This window comes from Megalops cyprinoides, chromosome 11, assembly GCF_013368585.1.
Source record: "Megalops cyprinoides isolate fMegCyp1 chromosome 11, fMegCyp1.pri, whole genome shotgun sequence".
Classification (NCBI taxonomy): domain Eukaryota; kingdom Metazoa; phylum Chordata; class Actinopteri; order Elopiformes; family Megalopidae; genus Megalops; species Megalops cyprinoides.
Genome location: NC_050593.1, coordinates 35,647,861 through 35,667,385, shown reverse-complemented (window position 1 = coordinate 35,667,385; position 19,525 = coordinate 35,647,861). Strand labels below are relative to the sequence as shown.

Below are 19,525 nucleotides of genomic sequence, written 5' to 3'. Positions count from 1 at the left end.
CACACATGAGAGACACTGCAAGGTGTTTGAACGCACGCTTATTAGATTAGTTTATTAGATTAGTCCCAGACCTGGAATGCAATCTAAGTTCATGCTCTCCAGTACAAGGTGCTTTCAAATTCTCTTCTGCCTCTGTGGATAAACTCAATGTCAACGTCGATAAAGGACTGCAATGGCTGGAGGAAAGTGTCAGAGGTCAGACACTTAATCTCCCAAAACAAATCTGCTTGATGTAAGAAAATGTACCTCTTGTACTCATTATTTTGTAAATATTTCTTATTATACCTGATCACCAGAAGAAAAAAAAATCTCCCACAGGGAAGGTGAGAGACATTAATCTGCAGCAGCACAGTGGATTTACAGTGATATAAAAAGTCAATACCAGTCCAAATAATAATCCAAATACAACTACAGGTAAAGTACGTTCTCTAATAGTTTGCAACAGTTTTCCCAAGAGGATTATGCTATATCTCCAGAAGGCATATATGGCCATACAGTTCTGATGCAGAGTTGAGCCAGGCTCCAGGGACACGTTAGCACTCACAGAAATCCCAAATGCTCAGATTTATTATTGACCTTGGACTAAAACTGGTTTCTTCTGAAATATGCTGGCGTTCACCAGTTTTTCACGAGCCATAAAGCCGAACTGCCCGCTTCACGCCCGGAGCGGTCGAAGGCACAGGAGCAGTGGAGCTCCTCGCTTTTTTATTTTGGTGCTCACACCGCTACAAATCAAACATTCAAACTGTCCACACCCGCACCAATAAACACGTAGCTGCATGCTGTGGACGCAATAAATCCATCACCGTACAGTAATGCCTGATTTCCACCTGCCAGGAACTCTGGCCCTCAGCCAGACGGCCCATCATCGGCTGCACCCACCATACCACGGACAGCTCAGGGCTCAGCCCGGCTGTCGGTGCGCATGGAAACCCCTTGGAGAAATAAGTCTGTTTTGTAACATTGCTCTTATAAATACACACAAAACACATGGGCATAATTAGCTCTGACAATTCACAGTAGATGCAGAAATAAACACAACCGTGTGCTTTGAAAACAAGAGTGATAAGGATGAAAGCTGGGCGGCCATGGCGATCAGAGATCCTGTGAATGAAAATGGAAGCTGCTTCTGGTGTGCCTGTGTGTGTGCCCATGCAAGGAGCCATATCGGGCAGGATCACATATGCAGATCAAGCAGGGGGCATTTTAGTCTATATACATCTTCGGCTCTATTATCCTATACAATAACCATTCACAACCAAGACACATGAAGCACAGATGCAACTGTTGTTTTTTTTAAGTGGATTTCAAATTAGAGGGCCTCACATTGAGGTTTAGTGGATAATGTATTTTTTACAGAAAAGAAGAATATTTCTGAAGATGATTTAAAATACACATCAATGTGGAGGCATTCTGAACATATTCAACTAACTCCCACTAAAATCCCATTAGGCAGCTTCAGGACAAACCTACTGCTTTGCATTGTGTGAGCAGTAGTGAGTATCACACAGACACAGACGTTCCAGCTAAAGGTAACCCCCAGAAATGCTGTATGCAAAGGAGGCGACGTGCTTTTGCTGACACCCATACCTCTCTGGTGCCACGTTCAGTGCATCTCAGCGCTCCTAACTCCCACTCTGAGGTGGGTGAAAGTCAAAGCCAACACACAGCAACTGGCACACCTCTGAATGTAGGCGTAGGCATGCTGCATGATGTCTCAGGAAGAGATCGGGACCTCACAGTGGTGATGCTTCATAGTAATCCCTAGTGAAATGTCACAGTGCCTGACCAATTGCCCCAACCTCCACAAGCCAAAAAAAGAAAATAAATAACATACATGTTATTTACATTGCATTATATATATATTTAGCTCTTATCCAGACCGACTTTCAGCACAACAGAACTTAAGTGAATCCATTCAAATTAAATGAGTAACATACCTACCAACAATCAAACAATAAATAAGTATGTAAATACTTTTTCTACAAGTTGAACCTTGGTATACATGTACTTTCTGAATATAATAAAACCCTCACACTAAAATACCTAGATAAAACCGGAAGCCTATCTGGGATCATCATGACATTGTATCATACCATGCGAGCCTCACAAGGTCATTTCAGGCTCGTAAAAATGATGACACAGATAACCGTGCTGGGAGAGACATTTGCCATTTACCATCTATTTTCCTCTTGTGTGTGGTACTTAAAAGAGATAAACCAGCAACGTATCTGCACCGTGCCATTCCGCTCCGAAGTGCCAGTACGATTTATGTTGTCTATAGTACGTAGGACGGCATGTGGCTGTTCGCGTCCACGCCTAACTATAATGGATTTTCGAGGGTTTACGCCAAGAGCCAACGCGGAAAAACAAAGTGCCTTATTGTCGAACCATACAATCTCGGCATTCTTGAATTAAGAACGCGAGCCTGCACATCCTATAGTACATTACCGTACGAAAGCTGAACAGGAAAGCTTTTAATGATAGGTCACTTTGTCCTCTCTCATCCCATACTATATATAGGTACAGCGGTATGCACGATAAAGGACCACAGTGGATTAGACGCGGAACGAGACATACAAACTTCAGCCAAACGGACTGCTGTTTTTTTCTAAAGTGTCATATTTTGGTGTTCTCTCTTTGATATAAACACCTTTAAATAACAAAAAAGTATCAGCGATAGTTTACTACCCACAAATTGAGATTTCACTGCAAACGGGCAGACCGCGACGGCACAGTTATGCCATGGTCTATGGTCTCACCGCCACTCTTAGTTTGCTTTGCATAAAAGAAAAACAATGTTTCATAATTTTACGAAGCCACGAGGTCAATAAACAATTTATCTTAATAGCATAGCCTATATCAAATACGTAGAAAATACATGTAACGTACCTATCTCACAACGACAGCACACCTTTTGCCACCGGACCATGCTAAGACGTGGCTAATACGTGTGTCGTTCACATCCGTATTTAAGCGGTTTCATACAAATAATAGCAACCATCTATCAGTGAGCATTTCTGAAGCAACATCAGTACCACAGAACACAGATTAAACTTGAAAAGCAACTTCGGAGAAACCATACGCACTGTTTGTTTTCTGAATCCAAGACACACGTCCTCAGAAAGTGAGATCTATTGATACATTTCAGAAATCGGCATCACAAACACACATTCACTCACACACACACATATCAAATTCACATTTCGTTTCGCTGTAGAGGATAGGCAGGGCATCTTATCTGAGGAAGAAACTTTCATCAAACAAGCCTGTTAGACCATTTCTCATCTGCTGTAAATCAGGTTATCGACCGCTTACACACTGCGTTGTGTTTCGTTTCCGATGCTTTTCGCTCTTACAGCTGCAGTTCTAAAAATCCGAATGAAATCAGTGCGCAAACACAAGTTTACTGCTTACATTACTTCGCGGTGCGTTACATGCACCGGTTTTCGTCTCTCCTTACCTCCCGCAGAGATGCTGTAACCGGTGGCCACAGAAGTTGAGAGGAGTTTGTTCTTCGAAGTAGCAGGTTGACGCGTCTCCTCTCGACTGCGCCCAGAGTGTTTGACAGCGATGTGCCGCGTCCCGTTTTGCCTTGGATCTCTGCACGCATGCTCATCCCGGGGCCTTAAGGGGCAACCTGAGCGCACACATGTCCTACTTTCTCATCTTTGCGTCGGTAGCAGCTCGCCCCGCCGCGCCAGTTCTCTGCTCAGTGAGGAATTGCGAGTCTCTCCGCTCCGGCTCTCCACAACAGGTTAAAATGTGGATGCGAGCGCGAAAACGCGCACGGCGCTGCTTTGCCGGACATGGATCTGTTCGCTTCGCTTTACAGGGTCACGTTTATCTGCCGTTTTGAAAATGATGATTTCTTTATTTGCGTGGTGTCGGCAGAGTGGATGAACTAACGTTCACGTGATGTGAATTAAATGTTGCTGGTGCCTGTGCAAGCGATCCGCTATGAGGAGTATGTAACATTACTGTGCGATTATTTTAACGCTCTTCAAAAATTTCCGGATATCGCGCTTGAAAATTGACACACCAGCACAGACTAGATGTGGCCTTGCACTAAAGGACTTAATGCACGGTGTCCATTTCTAAATGACTAATTCTATTATCTGTACCGCTCTGGTACATTTCCCTTGCTTTTGATTCATTTTAATCTGCCTGACAGCTTCTAAAAGTCACTGAAGCAATTTCCTCTCCCGTATATCAGTAATGCGCACGGGTAGTTCTCTCTATACACAACCAGTGCTGCAATGGGTCTGGACCCTTAATTGTATGCTGCAGAAATGGCCAGCTTGTAGAAGACCATTTTAGCGTATAAATACAGGGCTGTTTAGGGCTAACCACTGACAGCTCCACCCTTTGTAAACTCCCTGTGGTGGCACTGTATACAGTGACTCTGCTCATTCATGGTTTTTTTTTTTTTTGGGTTTTTAGTCATTTTCAGAATCTGAGAGCACATGCATCATGTGCTGTTCCCGGGCATACCACCCTGATCTGACTGCATCCACCGTCAGTATTAGACCTGTCAGAGGTGCTCAAAGCTCCATTAGCTTTGTACCTCTCCAGAAAACAGAGATAAGGCATTAAACAGCCCTGATTGCCTGGGGTCATCAAAACAGGTGAGGTCATCTTCAGAGCCTACCCGAGGGTGGGGACACGCCATGATGTAAGGGTGAGGGTTGAGGGGACCCCAAGCTCTCAGCAGGACTCATTTTGACACGGTCTCCCCCAAAATGCCGTGACTCCTGTTTAAGTGTGTCCATCACACACTGGCACTGCGTCTCAGGTACTGGTGTGAGGATCTGAATAATCCAGCACAGAGAAGGCTGCCACGTGTGAGACATCAGGCCTTTCACCACACATCTGTCCCCTGTGTACCTGCAGGTCGGGTGGAGATCTAAGTGGGTCATCAGAGTATCCAATGCAACGTTCAAAATCACCAGATGAAAAAGACAGCATGTTTAGAAATAAAAAAAAAAAACCTTTCAGCAAAGACAGATGAGAAATAGCACAACTTATTTTTAGACTTCTTTGAGTCAAGGCTGTCAATTAGACAATATGTGTGAATGACAGTGCTTGTGTCTGAGCTCCTGGTGTTGAAGTGCTACATTCCTTTAAAGTGGTGTCTCCTCTCTCTCGCATATAAAGTTGTCAAAAACAGGATTTGTTCCATGCAGTTTTGGAGCAGGGTGTCTGAGAAGTCAGAAATAACTAGTCTTTTTTTCTGATTTTCTGAATGCTGAGGTTTCTCTCAAAGACAGCCTGCTGTCATTTAAACTTCCTGGTGGAACATTCAACATGCTGGCGCACACACACACACACACACACACACACATACAAAACTCTGTGTGTGTGTGTGTGTATGGTGGAACATGCATAGATCCTGCTAAATGCTTTTTACATTTGATATCATGTTTGCATGGCTCCATTTTTACACATAATCAAGAGATGCTGCTGTATTTATCCTGTCAGAGTACTAACAATGATCTCCCTGCAGGAGACCTCCCTCAGGAATGGCACATTGAGAATTTTCATAAAAAATATTCAGCTTCAAAGCTTAAAGATGAACTATATTCGGTTTCCCATTTTTAACACTTGTCAAGAGAATAAGCATAGAAGCTGGGAAGATGAGATATTCACCATAAAAAATAAATAGAAAAATCTTTAATGAAATATTGAGGCACTTCATCCATGAGAGTACAATATTTACGCTGTTTGTTTTTTTTTCATTAATCACTCTGATTCACTGAGGTCCACAGAGATTCTCCTCTGGGGGGAAAAATAAAAACCACACACACACACGCACACGCACACACACACGCACACACACACACACACACAGAGGGCTAAACCTGATTCCTACACTGTGCTCCAGCATGCAGAAAAAAACAGACAGGCACTGTATCAGCTGTTATTTCCCACAATTCCCCTTCCCAGCAGGGGTCATCTCCTGTCCTGTTACACACAGCACTGCTGAGTACCCATCATCCCTCTGGAATGTGACACCTAAAGTTCAATATGAGCTCAGGAAACATGCAGGGTCATTAGAGACCGTCCCTATGGATCAAGGGGGGGTGGGGGTCAATGGACATTATGTCTGTGAACTCTATTACAAATTTTTCTGCAGGGAGGGAGACTGTTGAAGAATTGATGAAGCGGGGAAAGACTGTGCCTTTCTGAAAGTGAGTGTAATGCAACTCTGCCCATCCTCCCAAAAGACCAATGGCACTTTTCTTCTTCCAGTCTAGCCTGGAGAAACCCCCCGCCAATGCCACCTCTCAGCCACTCCAGCAGCTACTCCTCCGAGGCCCCACTAACCCCCCCTCAGGCACTGGCACCACGCTGCTGCCCCCCCACCACCCTGCCCCCCCCCACCCCAGCTCCACACTCACTGTGCTTATTAAATGAACGAAGGCTCTGACCAGGTTGAACAGACATGTTCTTAATGTGTCTGTTAAAGAGTGCGCGCTAACTTGGCAGGAAGCTGCATGCTCTCTTTTACAGTCATCCCTGACTCTCCTGGGCTTCTTCAGAGACGCGTACGTAGACACAGGAAGACACAGAACAAACACTGGACTAACTTCTTAAGAAAGCCTGTACTAGAGGAGGGAAAAAGACCCACAGCTTTGGATGTTGGGCTGTTAATTACGCCTCTTGACTAAGCCTGTATGCTGTGTCTGTTCAGGGCTTGATAAGACTGGCCACAATTTCTCGTGTGAATGGATGCAGCTTTGGCGCACAGACGAAAAAACAATAGAAAAACGTACAATGCATGCACTCTAAATAATGTCAGAGAGCTGTCACTCGGGAGGCTTACTATGGGGGCTGCAGGCAATCAAACCGCGCTGTGTTTTTCTGTACCCATTTATCAAGTTTATGTCCTCAGTGAGAGCTAACATTCAAGAAGCATCACCAGCTCCATTGTTGCATTCTGATAAAACTGCTTGCTTCGTGCTCTGATGAAGACGGAGGCACTTCAACACCCAGGTCAGCCACTTATGGCTAAGAGCGATCTACAAAAAGGTGACACTGGGGTGACCTGTCAGGTCCCGTTTTTGACAGGCAGAGACGGTGTCTCTCAGAGCTCAAAGCCTGGAGTGGATATCCACTTTATCCACAAGTCTCTTTTTATTTCCTTTGTAATCCATTTTTAATTCCGGAGGCGAAGTTCCCCTGACGCCTCGAAGATCGTTTCTCACTTTTTTTTTTACCTCACACCCACAGACAAACCTTTCTAATATCCTTCTTTAATTAGAAGTCTGACCACAAAGACCCCTTCCCAGGTGTACACTTGAAATTCACCTAATTAGGCGGTAACAAACACATGTACTGGAATAAATAGCTGCATAGGTCTGAATTCAAAAGCTCTGAAGTTCAGCTAAGTGTTACAAACACATTAACCAGCATCTGCACTCCCTCTGTGGAAGATTGGCCAAAGGTTCTCTGACAGTAACTGAATAGACACTGTTCAACGTTGGGAACATACAAGACGTAAGACAGCGGACTCCTGGGTTCGCTCCATTGCAGCCAAAATGAAGACTACACAGTCTTAATAAAAATACAGAATGTTGATATTTAATTCCCAAAATAACAAAAATGCTAAAAAGTACAGACACACATTAAATTCACAGCTCAAAACAAACTTTACGCAGATCAGCCATGAGAATGTCCTATGGGCAGGACACAACCGTAGCATTGGTGGATGTCCCTTTAGCAACATGTCCCTCAGCCACACTGCACTGACCACACCCAAATCACTTTCACAAATACAGCAATGAGCAGCCACTGCTGACAACAACTTCAGACCGGTTTCCCTTTCAGCTGGTTTCTTTCCTAGCTCTTCTGGAATGGAAATGGCAAAATCCTGGGCATGAGTTGGGCTTGGTTCTGGACCTGTTCTGTTGCTGGTACCGATTGTGAACCAGTAAAAGTCAAGGCAAATTCAATTCAAAGGTTGAGTAACTCTTGAGATGTATCTGGTAAGGACGCCCCCCCCTTTTTTCCCTGCACATGAAAATTGCATTACCTAATCTTTCAGATTGCCTCAGCCAAGTACCTCCATTGCTGCCAATGCATAATAAGGTGTTCTGAATCTAAAACCGTCACTTAAAAGAACACAGCTATCTGCAGGAGACTGACAGAACTGTTTGTAAATGTTTAAAAATCAAGGTCCCAATTTCATTTCTCACTGCTGAATGGCTAACCAGAGTGTCCTCACTGGGTGCTCATCCGGGAGCTCTTCAGCTCAGATTTCAGGACACCCACCACATCCCGCTAAAGAGGCATCTGCTGTTGAGCCAGGTCCAATACATAAACTATCCCTTTTAACGCACAAGTCTAGACATCTGGACATCCAAAACGTCCTCATAGTCATTTAAAGAACTATGAGGCAGCTATTTTCAACTGAGAATAAGCAGACCTGCAGAAAGAGGAATGCCAGAATTAGAAATGCTAGAACTTTTTTTCTTTGTGTTGTTAAACACTTCCAAGTTTTGCAGAATTCAATGTGCATGTGGATGCAAAGTAAGCATGAACTGTTTCAAAGGAGGCATAACTTCTGTAACAAAGTTTTAAGCAAGTATTTTGGTGCCAAATAATAACGCTTTACAAAATATCAGCTTTAATAAATTCAGTACATAATTCAACAGTCTTTTTTTTTTTTTTAAATCAACACAATTAAAAATATTTTTTTTAAAGTTTGGATGAATAATACACACTGTGTTACAAATAGATCACAAGCGTTTCCTACTTAAGCAACAGTACAGATCTCAGAAACCCAAACAGCCTTTCACATTTATACCGAAAAAAAGTTAAAAAAAAAAAGAAAAAGGACAAGACTTTCCCACTGTAAATGACCCATCTGCTCCTGAGAGACGCTGCAGGACCTGGGTTTCCCAAATCACGTCACTCACAGGTAATGGCTAAACGCTTCAGTTTCAGAAAACAGAAAATAACCAAAAAAATATATCGTTTGGAGAAGGCCCGTGTAAAGGAGGCCGGTGTGGGAGGTGCGAGCTATCTGCGCCTCCGGGGAGAGCTGTCCCTCCTCTCCTGGCTCCTGCGGGACTCCCTGTGTCTGTTGGCGTGCCTGTTCTCCTTGTCGGCCCTCTCCGCTCGCCTCTCCACCCCGTTCCTGTACGAGTCTCTGCTGTCGGCGTCCTTGCGGCTCCGCTCCCGGTCCCGGGATTTGGACCTCTCCCTGCCGCGGTTCATGGGCTCCCGGTCCCGGGATTTGGACCTCTCCCTGCCGCGGTTCATGGGCTCCCGGTCCCGGGATTTGGACCGCTCCCTGCCGCGGTTCATGGGCTCCCGGTCCCGGGATTTGGACCTCTCCCTGCCGCGGTTCATGGGCTCTCGGTCCCGGGATTTGGACCTCTCCCTGCCGCGGGTTGGGGGCTCTCGGTCCCGGGATTTGGACCTCTCCCTGCCGCGGTTCATGGGCTCCCGGTCCCGGGATTTGGACCTCTCCCTGCCACGGTTCGGGGGCTCCCGGTCCCGTGATTTGGACCTCTCCCTGCCGCGGGTTGGGGGCTCTCGGTCCCGGGATTTGGACCTCTCCCTGCCGCGGTTCATGGGCTCTCGGTCCCGTGATTTGGACCTCTCTCTGCCACGGTTCATGGGCTCCCGGTCCCGGGATTTGGACCTCTCCCTGCCGCGGTTCATGGGCTCCCGGTCCCGGGATTTGGACCTCTCCCTGCCGCGGGTCGGGGGCTCTCGGTCCCGGGATTTGGACCTCTCCCTGCCGCGGGTCGGGGGCTCTCGGTCCCGGGATTTGGACCTCTCCCTGCCGCGGTTCGGGGGCTCCCGGTCCCGGCTGCGGTGCCTGTCTCTGTCCTGCTCCACCTGAGAGCTCTTCTTCAGCGCGTCTCTGTGCTTGCGCGACTCGGCCGGGTTGTCGTCGTGGTCCGTTTCCTGCCGGCGGTTCTGGTCCTTGTGGGCCCTGTCGCCCCGGCCGCGTGCGGGGGACTCCTCATCCCGGTCCCGGTCCCGCCGCGGGGCCTCTCGGTGCCGGTCCTCCCGGGTCTTGCTGGCCTGCTCTCCGGAGGCCTTCCTGTTGGAGGCTTTCTCCCTGCTCCTCTTCCTGCTCCGTTTCTTCTTACGGCCGGAGTCCGAATCTGCAGAACACGACAAACAAAAAACAACTCATGGATTTCTGCACTCTTCACTGACGGCTCACACAGGAGTCAGATGGCAATCAAAGCTCAACTCTTACACAGTTCTGTCATTTCGGGAAACTGCCATACACAAGACTGATGTCAATTTTTTGCAGCTTTTGGATGAGTGGGATTGCTGACCTGAGGCTCTTCAATAATGAAACGAGCAGAGAGAGGCGTTTCAGGAGCGTTTTCACTCATGCTGGGAGGTACGTCTCAGTAATAAAACAAAATGAATCTGCACTGTGGAGCAGAACAGTTTAAGGTCTTGTAAACATGTCAGATTTTCAGTCTTAATTCATTTAGAAACAATTCGCACAGGTCTAAAAACAACCAACGCCAATCAACAATCAAAGGAGAATTTTATCTTTTACTCAGCTACCGCTTCAATCATACACAAACTGAAGATAATCCTAGAGGTTTACACAACACAAAAGCCAGTGACTAATGCGTTTGTGAATGCAGCTTCTAATTAAAACTACAGATGTGAGATGTAATTACAGGGAGGCAGCTGACTTCCGGGGATGGGGAGCTGTACTTAAACTTTTTTTTTTTCAGCTCAAGTGCAAATCCCTTCTGAGGCAAGTCTCTCTGCTGCGAGCTCGTGTGAGAGCAGTCAATTAAAAGAATTTGGCTGAAGAGAGAGGAGAAGAGTGGACCGGAGGAGCTTAGCGGACACATTCCTCTGGACAAGGCGTGCCCAGACGGCCATCTCCAGGGAAACCCCTCACAGCGGGATCCAGGAAACGAGGGCCTGACCTTACAGGAAGGGGAGCGTAATTAGGTGGGACGGAGGTGGAAGGCACTAACCCCTCGAGCACCGGGGGGGGTGCGCTAAAGGCCGGGCTGTGGGGTGCAGTGCAGCAGTGCTGAGTGCCCCACAGTACCGAGGCTCTGAGACACAAAGCCAGTGAGCTGAATCTCCAATTTTTTTTCATTTCTGCTGCGTCGTGCTGTAAGGGAATCAATAAGAGCCAAGTGAGCCAGCGTCAAATTTCTTTTTAAAGATCCACTGGGAGGATGCGAGGAAACAAAAATATATGCATTCAGCGAAATCACCATCCAAAGCATTTTATCTTGGATGTATAGTACTATGATTAGCCATTTCAATTAGGGCTGCAGAAACCAGATAAGTCTTAAAATATTCTATTGGATTTTAACTCAATTACACGAATAACCACAAAAAAACCCTAATATACAACTCCCACTCACGAGGAGGACCTTTCATTTCCTAAGTACCTCTGGCTGGCAAAGGAAGACCTTCAGTGATACAAATACTGTGAGACACGATGATAGAGTTTGGCCTGACGGAAAACTAGCCGAAATGCACAGTGGGTGCAGTGTTGATGTACTGAGTGAGTGCAGTGTTGATTTTTCTCAGTGCAGAGTAGTACTTGGAGTGTTGGGCTTGCGGGTTCCTCTCCCAAAGTGCTCAACCCGACTTTCTTCAATAAACACAAACAAACACAATAACAACTGCAGCCCACTGCTCTGTCAGTGAGGACATCTGCAGAACAAAGCTATGCAAAATGACACCAATTTGATATATTATAATTCATCAAATGGAAAAAAAGCTAATAAAATGCCTGGCAAGAGCAGCAAAACAACACACTGCCTAACAGCTACACTGGGTAATGGCCACGCTGGCTAACGGCTACACTGGGTAATGGCCACGCTGCCTAACGGCTACATTAGGTAATGGCCACGCTGGCTAGCGGCTACATTGGCACTGATTAACATGTTTTTTTAGAAAGGCTGAGGTGGGAACATTTTGGTATCATTATCTCAATTACATAACAACTTACAGCACTTACCAGACCAATGCAGTTAAATAACACAGCCAGATCTATCAGCGTTTAAAATGAGGCAAATGTATAACAACTCCACTTTCATCATTAGTAACGTGAATGTACCAGCAGCTAACGACAACAAACTAGCTAGCAACTTTATATTTACTTGCAAATATTTCTATTTATGACTAATTGAAGCATGGCCACAAATCCACTCATTAATTAATGAATAAAAAAACCCAAGAGCATTGGCAACTGTGCACCTGTGTGACGAACTCTGGTATCAAGCCGTCTTCCAGTTTCCAGCAGTGACCTGTGATATTACAGCAAGTAATTTAAGGTCGCACACTGCCAGCCTTTCGCTGCTCACGCACAGAGCTGACCCCTGGAAGGTTCTAGCAGCCAGTAGCAGTTTACAGGAATATACCTGCTGTGAGGTCATTCTGATGCAGGTGTGGCAGAAAGCTCAATGCTCAAAGTTTTGTAACCTTCAGCTCACCCGTATTCGACTCAGGTGTGCTCTCAAACTGCTTTCCCCCCAGTTTAAGCTCGCTTCCACAGGCCAGGAAATGGAAGTGAACTTGAACTCATGAGCAAACGAATGCCAGTTTGTGTGTGTTCAGTCCATCTGATGTTGCACGTAGGGAATTATTCCCATTGATTTTGCATCGCTGTTAACTCTCAGCTCAGTGTGCTGTTCTCTGGAGGTCACACAGGTGACTCCGTGTGTGAGAGACGCGTCTCCTTCAGGAAAGGAGCAGCTCAGGGGGCAGGGAGCCGAAACAGCAGTGAAATCAGCACCTGAGGAGAGAGCAGCCCGCTGTCCTTCCTGAGCCGCTCAGCTCCAGCTGAACCTGAACGCTCTGCTTCCACGCCGCAATCTCGTTTAGGGGAACAAACACAGTTTAGGACACAGTCAGAGGCGAGTCATATTGCTCCTTGATGACTGAGCGACACAAACTTTGTCACTTTGTGTTAATGTGCTAACATAATTCAGTGTCATTTATCTCAAGGCCTGAAACAGACTGTGTCTCTGCTGTCAGTGACAGGATAAGACCTCTCCCCAGCAGCGTGTCTCTGCTGTCAGTGGCTGGATAAGACCTCTCCCCAGCAGCGTGTCTCTGCTGTCAGTGGCTGGATAAGACCTCTCCCCAGCAGCGTGTCTCTGCTGTCAGTGGCTGGATAAGACCTCTCCCCAGCAGTGCGCCTCTGTGTGTAAGTGTAAGGGGGGGGGGGTTCGGATACCTGAGCTGCTGCTGCTGGACGAGTCCTCAGACCCGCTGGAGGAGGAGTCAGAGCTGCTGTCACTGTCACTGCTGCTGCTGCTGTCGTCCGAGGACGACGACTCCGAGGAGGAGGAGGAGGAGTCAGAGTCCGACGACTCCACCTCCTGGTTCTGCGTCATGATCATCTTGGGAGCGTTCTTCAGATGCTCACGGAGTTCATCTCTGCAGGAGAGAGAGAGGGACAGAAACAGAGACAGAGACAAGGAGAGAGAGAAAGACATAAAGAATGCCTTCAGACATCAGTGCGACTGTGTATGTGTGTGTGTGTGTGTGTGTGTGTGTGCGCGTGTGCCTGTGCGCGTGTGTGTGCCTGTGTACTCACGTAAGACCACCCAGGCCGATGGAAGTGAAGAAGTTGATGGCAAATCTCGTGTTCCTGGGGTTGTCTCGTGGAAAGAGTCCCTCGAAGAACGACTGCAATGTGCTGCAAAGTTAAACAGAATTACAACCTTAATCCGTCACACCAGCCAGAGTCTGTTTACAGGCAATAGGTGGCTGTTTCAGGAAAGGGCACACAGTATCAACTGCCATACAATAAGGACAGACTCACATATCCTTCAGCCGCTCGTTGAGTTTGGGAAGGCCCATGTAGGCGCAGAGCTCCTGGAACAGAATCTTAACGAAGATCCGGCTGGACGATGTCGTGGTGTCTTCGCTCATTTTTATGCACTCCATCACCTTCGGGACAGAAAACAACACTCAGCCAAACCAAACACTACCCTTCCAAACATCTAATGCCTGGACAAGCACACACATTTCGGGCATTAATGATCAAAACATGGCGTAAACCAGGGCAAGCCTTTCAAGACCTGACACAAACACTGCGGCCTGCCCCCCCAGCTGCACACAGGCACACAGTGTTACTTTAAGACTGTACAAAAACATCGTTAACTTTTTTTTTTTAGATGTACCCAATATTAATTTATTATATGTCCAACTAAATACTTTTCCCTGGGGTTCTTTATCAAATGCGATTACATTTACAATCCCAACTCCAATTATGCACAAGGCTTTTTCTAAACTGAACAACAGGAGAGAGGCACCCCCCCCCTTTCCCTAAATGCCCTTCCAAAAAAATCTTCTGCCATGAGAATCAAAAACATTTCAAGCATTAACGACCACAGCAAGATTTCCCCACTTAAGGTAAAGCAAAATGAAAATCCTTTTTACTAAAAATAGTTAAACCAGTGGTGAATTCTGTTTGACGTGCAAATACCAGAACATTAAATTACGAATTTGGATTTAAAATTATTTTTTGGTGCTTACGCTCCAGGGAATGGAATCTGTGTACAGGAGATGAGCAAACATTCTGGCCACGTTGCGTAATTTGTTGGTTTCGAGGCGGTGAATGGTCTCATACTGCTCCTGGAATATCGCCTCGAAGCTCTCCATGTAGTCCTTCTTCAGCAGGCAGAAACGCTGTGCGGGCGCACACACACACACACACACACACAAACACACACACACACGCACACACACACACACGCACACACACACACACACACACACACACACAGAGGAGGTCTCAGAATCGAAAAGGTAAGAACTATCGAATGTCTGCAGAATCGGCTACAACTGGCACAGTTTTATAGGCAATCATTTTCTACATTTTTAAATCCCATACCCATTAATGCTCTAAACAATGTTAACATGATGAAAATGTGAATCTTGTGAAAGACTGACCCCAGCCAGGAGCCCGAAGAACTTCTCATAGGTCCTCTGCTGCGCGCAGCAGTCCAGAATCATGTTGCACAGCTCTTTCTGTGGGGAGAAACAGAGGGCGTTACACCGCCTGCAGGAGCACAGAGGGCGTTACACAGCCTGCAGGAGCACACAGAGGGCGTTACACAGCCTGCAGGAGCACACAGAGGGTGTTACACAGCCTGCAGGAGCACACAGAGGGCGTTATACTGCAGGAGCACACAGAGGGCGTTATACTGCAGGAGCACACAGAGGGCGTTATACTGCAGGAGCACACAGAGGGCGTTACACAGCCTGCAGGAGCACAGAGGGCGTTATACTGCAGGAGCACACAGAGGGTGTTATACTGCAGGAGCACACAGAGGGCGTTACACAGCCTGCAGGAGCACACAGGGGGAGTTATACTGCAGGAGCACACAGAGGGCGTTACACAGCCTGCAGGAGCACACAGGGGGCGTTACACCGCCTGCAGGAGCACACAGAGGGCGTTACACCGCCTGCAGGAGCACACAGAGACAGGAGCACAGAAAGGAGGACACACAGACAGAGAAGGCTGGACGGAACGGAGGCTGAACGGAAAAGAGGAGCACAGAAAGTGCAGGAGCGCGCAGAGAGCAGGAGCACAGAGAGAGAGAGAGGAACACAGAAAGGAGGACACACAGAAGATGAAGGGAAAGGAGGAGCACAGACAGAGTGCAGGAGGAACAGAGAGAGGAGGAGCACACAGAGAGAGGAGGCTGGGAGTGAGCGGAGACAGGCTGAGCTCCAGCGGGGGTTGGAGGAGGCCCCACAGCTCCTCTCCCCAGCTCCTGTCTCCGCAGCCCCCCCCCCCCCCCCAAGGCGTGCCGATCCCGATAGCGGCCGCTGCCCTCAGAGCGCGCGGGAGGCGTGAGAGCAGGCGAGAGACACGGTTATGAACAGAGCACAGCCAAACGCTCGGGACAATGACAGCTACGATAACGGAAACGTCTGAGTCATGAGAAAAGTTTCAGCGTTGGGAGATTTTTCAGTCTTAGGGAAGACAGGAAAGTAGCGGCCATGATGATGCAATGGTGCAGTAACTCGGAGCGTGCAGAGCGTGGGACGGGAGGTGTGCGCGGTGAGGCTGCAGCAGGGCTGCAGTAGAGGGCCAGGCCTCGCCGCAGTCCCTGCACACCGCGGCCGACGGGACGCTGTATGTCTGACAGATGAATGCAGTGTCCACAGTGTTCACAGTGCATGTCTCATTCCGAGACGCTCTTTCCAAACCGGCTGCAGACGAACGCAACCCTCGTTTCCCAGTGCCATCACCACACACTCACACCATGGAGAAGCAGGAAGGAGACCACCCCAGCACTGTGCTCTCTCCCAGCACTTAGACTGTCCCCAACACATGAGCAGGGCTTCAGTTGAAATCTTTTCCCACTGCCCTCACCACAAACTCACTCGCAGCAGAACCAAGAATGAGCTCACCCCTGCACCGCTCTCTCTCAACGCTTAGACTCCCTTGAACACACTCACACCGTGGAGAACAAGAGTGAGACCATCCCTGCACCGCTCTCTCACCAGGCTTGTACAGCGGACTCTTAGACTGCCCCCAACACATGAGCAGGGCTTCACCTGAAACCACCATGTACTCCCTCTTCTCTTCAATGACAGACAGGTTAATCTGACCTTTATTATTTATTTAGTGTCTAAAAGTACTTTAAAGTAAATTGGAAGGCTTCCCTCTGATGATGAATTGCTCTCCGAGTCATTAATCCATCATGACTCTCTTAACCGTGCAACACAAGAGGACGACGTTTGTCTGCATCACATGACCCCGGTCTCTAGGGGACGCCGTGTGCTCCGATTGGTCTTTCAGTGAGAGGGCGGTGCCCGTACAGTGCACACAGCAGACCAGCATATGGCACAAGCCACATTCCCACTGGCCATGCAGCAGGTCTGACCCCTGGCCTAAATGCAGGCAGCCTGGCTCCGGTCCAGGTTAACGCTGTCTGCAGCAGGAGCAGGAGGCCGCCGTTTTCACACCTGCAGGCCGGGGCTGGTCCCGGCCGGCACAGGTGAGAGCTGCTGTCAGCCTGCAGGTACCAGAGTGAGTGGCAGCACAGCACTCAGAAACAGGCCTCACTGTTTTCAATTGCGATACATAAATAAGTAAATAGCTGGAGTGCGGATTATCTAACGCCGCGATGTGAGAGGGGTGATGGGGGGAGCAGGGTCGGAGTGTTTTTGGGAGATGGCACACCATCTGCTCTCAGGCATAACGCAATCCATTTCCTTTCCATTACAGTGGCAGAGAGCGCAGGGAAAGCTTTATCCATTTCTTTTCTTAACTCGCTTCACTCCTCTCCCTGATTGGTTTCCACATTTCCCCCCCCAGAGTTAGGTCACATCCTGAGAGCTCACTGAAGCACACATACACATATGTGCAGTGTGCATCTGTCTGGTATGCATTTATTGTATTGCATATGCCATATGTATTTGTCCACTGTGTGTCTTTGTGCAGTGTATATTGTGCAAATACGAAGTCATTCCACAACCACAGAATATCTGTGACATTCAGCTGGGAGTCTCCATTCCTCACTGAAACACCTGCACATAGCCAGTCTGTACAATTCAGAGCCAGATAACTGAATTGCTCAGCTGCACTGAGTGGAAAGGCGGTGATGCTCGTGCTGACATTAGCCCCATCAGACAGACCACACAGCAGCTCCCCTCCAGACCCCTAACCCCTACACTCCAGCAGCGGGGCTCAGCGCGGTGACCCCAGAAACACAGAACCCCATCAGTTAAGGGCCACTGCAGAAAAACACCTTTTTAAATAACATCGAGTGAACCAGGGCAAGCTTTTCAAAACCTGCCGCTGCAGTCTGCCCCCCTAACAGCACACAGACACACGGGGTTACTTTATGAGTGCAGAAAAACATGGTTGACTTTTTTTTTTTTTTTTTTAGATGTACCCAGCTCCCTGGCTTCCAGTGATGACGCTCCTGACAGCGGCCGCTGCACTCAAAAAAAAAGATGTACCCAGTATTAATTTAGTTTATGTCCAACTAAATACTTTCCCTGGGGTTCTTTTCCAAATGTGATTAAATTTACAATCCCAACTCCAATTATGCACAAGGCTTTTTCTAAACTAAATACCAGGAGAGAAGTACCCAAAGCAATACCAAAAAAGTACCCCCATGCTCTCCTTAAATGCCCCCATGCCCACAGTTCCCATCACTGGTTTGGTGTCGTTTTCTAGCTAATCAGCAGCATTTCATTCCTTAAGATAAATCCGTTTCACTAACAAGACTGTGTCTGTTACTTTATTTTCTCTAGCTGAACATCAAGTGCCTTTCAAACCTGCTGATACTTAATGACCAGCTGCTCAAATTCACATCCACCCTCACCCTGCTCCGTTTCGGAAGGGCTGGTTCCTGTAAAAACGCGGGACAGAAGCACAGGGCTTTCTCCAGACCCTGTAACGGGGGCACCTGCCCCGCTGTTCCCTCTCAGCACCCCGCTGCCAAATTTCTGACGTGGACGTCTAGAGCGCAGCGCTCCGAACCTCACCAAATTTCTCACCGCTTCGTTACGGAACACTGCAGCCATCAGCAGTTTCAGCTCCATCACGTACCACACCTGCAGTGGGTGGAGAGCTCCTCTTCTCTCTTTAATGAATAATAAATTCTAATCCCATGCATCTTGTTTTGCTCATGAATGTACATAAACTTACACTTACTGTGCATGTTCATATGTAGATGTGAACAGCACATAATGCGTGCAAGTTCCTCATCAGTTACCTTAAACTGCCCAACAACTTACAGATGAATTCACTGTGGTTCTCACCAGCTCAAAGTCTTTTTTTCCCCCACAGTAAGTGTCTGCAGCCTCTGTCTTGTGTGGTAAAAGAACTCAAAGCTCCCGTTTGCTTTTCATGAGACAGAATAACTTGCATAGTTATGAATGTGAACCCAGGCTGTTACAGCAATGATGTGTTTATTTATTCCTAAACTGGTAATAAAAAGAATAAAAAACTATAAAACTATAAAAGACTATAATAACTTGAATTCTATTTTTATAGTCTGCCATTGCTGGAGTTTATTCTGGCATCTAAAAGCTCTATCTACACATATATACATATAATATTTGAACGCATACACACTCTATATGATGACAGCTGTAGGGTAAACCATTGATGACTTTTCAGATGAGGTCAAAGTGCCCTTTTTCTGAGAAAATTCCTTCTCTGAGACAGTTCCTTTGAGCAACTCTAGTTTCAGACATCACCAGAACTGCGTGATTAAAGGTTAATATGATTAAATTAGCAAAATTTTGATTGCCTTAGTTAATGACTGACACAAAATGTGAGATTATTTTTATAATACATGGCATGTCATAAAACAACGTACATCACAACTAAGGATCAAAGGGTGTACCAGAGCACCCAAATCTAGCCCTGATATTTTACGCCATTAATCCAATGAAAAACGGCAAGGGAGGCCCGCACCAAAATGAACCATGCAAATGTTAATGCCAAGGAATCTTGGTTCTGAATCATTAAAACACTGCTGATTTAACACCATGAATGCAATCTGGACAGCAAACTTCACCACAC

At 47.2% G+C, this 19,525-nt stretch overlaps 1 protein-coding gene across 1 annotated transcript in view; it reads right to left on the bottom strand.

The window, feature by feature from the left end:
• Window positions 1–8,717: 8,717 nt before the first annotated feature.
• cwc22 (CWC22 spliceosome associated protein homolog) overlaps window positions 8,718–19,525 on the bottom strand; it is a gene marked incomplete at its 5' end in the record, with an annotated part of 32,365 nt that continues 21,557 nt past the window's right edge. The window contains 6 exons of the mRNA XM_036540020.1: window positions 8,718–10,124; window positions 13,199–13,401; window positions 13,562–13,663; window positions 13,790–13,917; window positions 14,506–14,658; window positions 14,923–15,000. Of these exons, the coding sequence (XP_036395913.1) occupies window positions 9,025–10,124; window positions 13,199–13,401; window positions 13,562–13,663; window positions 13,790–13,917; window positions 14,506–14,658; window positions 14,923–15,000 (1,764 nt within the window). The remainder of the gene's footprint in view (window positions 10,125–13,198; window positions 13,402–13,561; window positions 13,664–13,789; window positions 13,918–14,505; window positions 14,659–14,922; window positions 15,001–19,525) is intronic.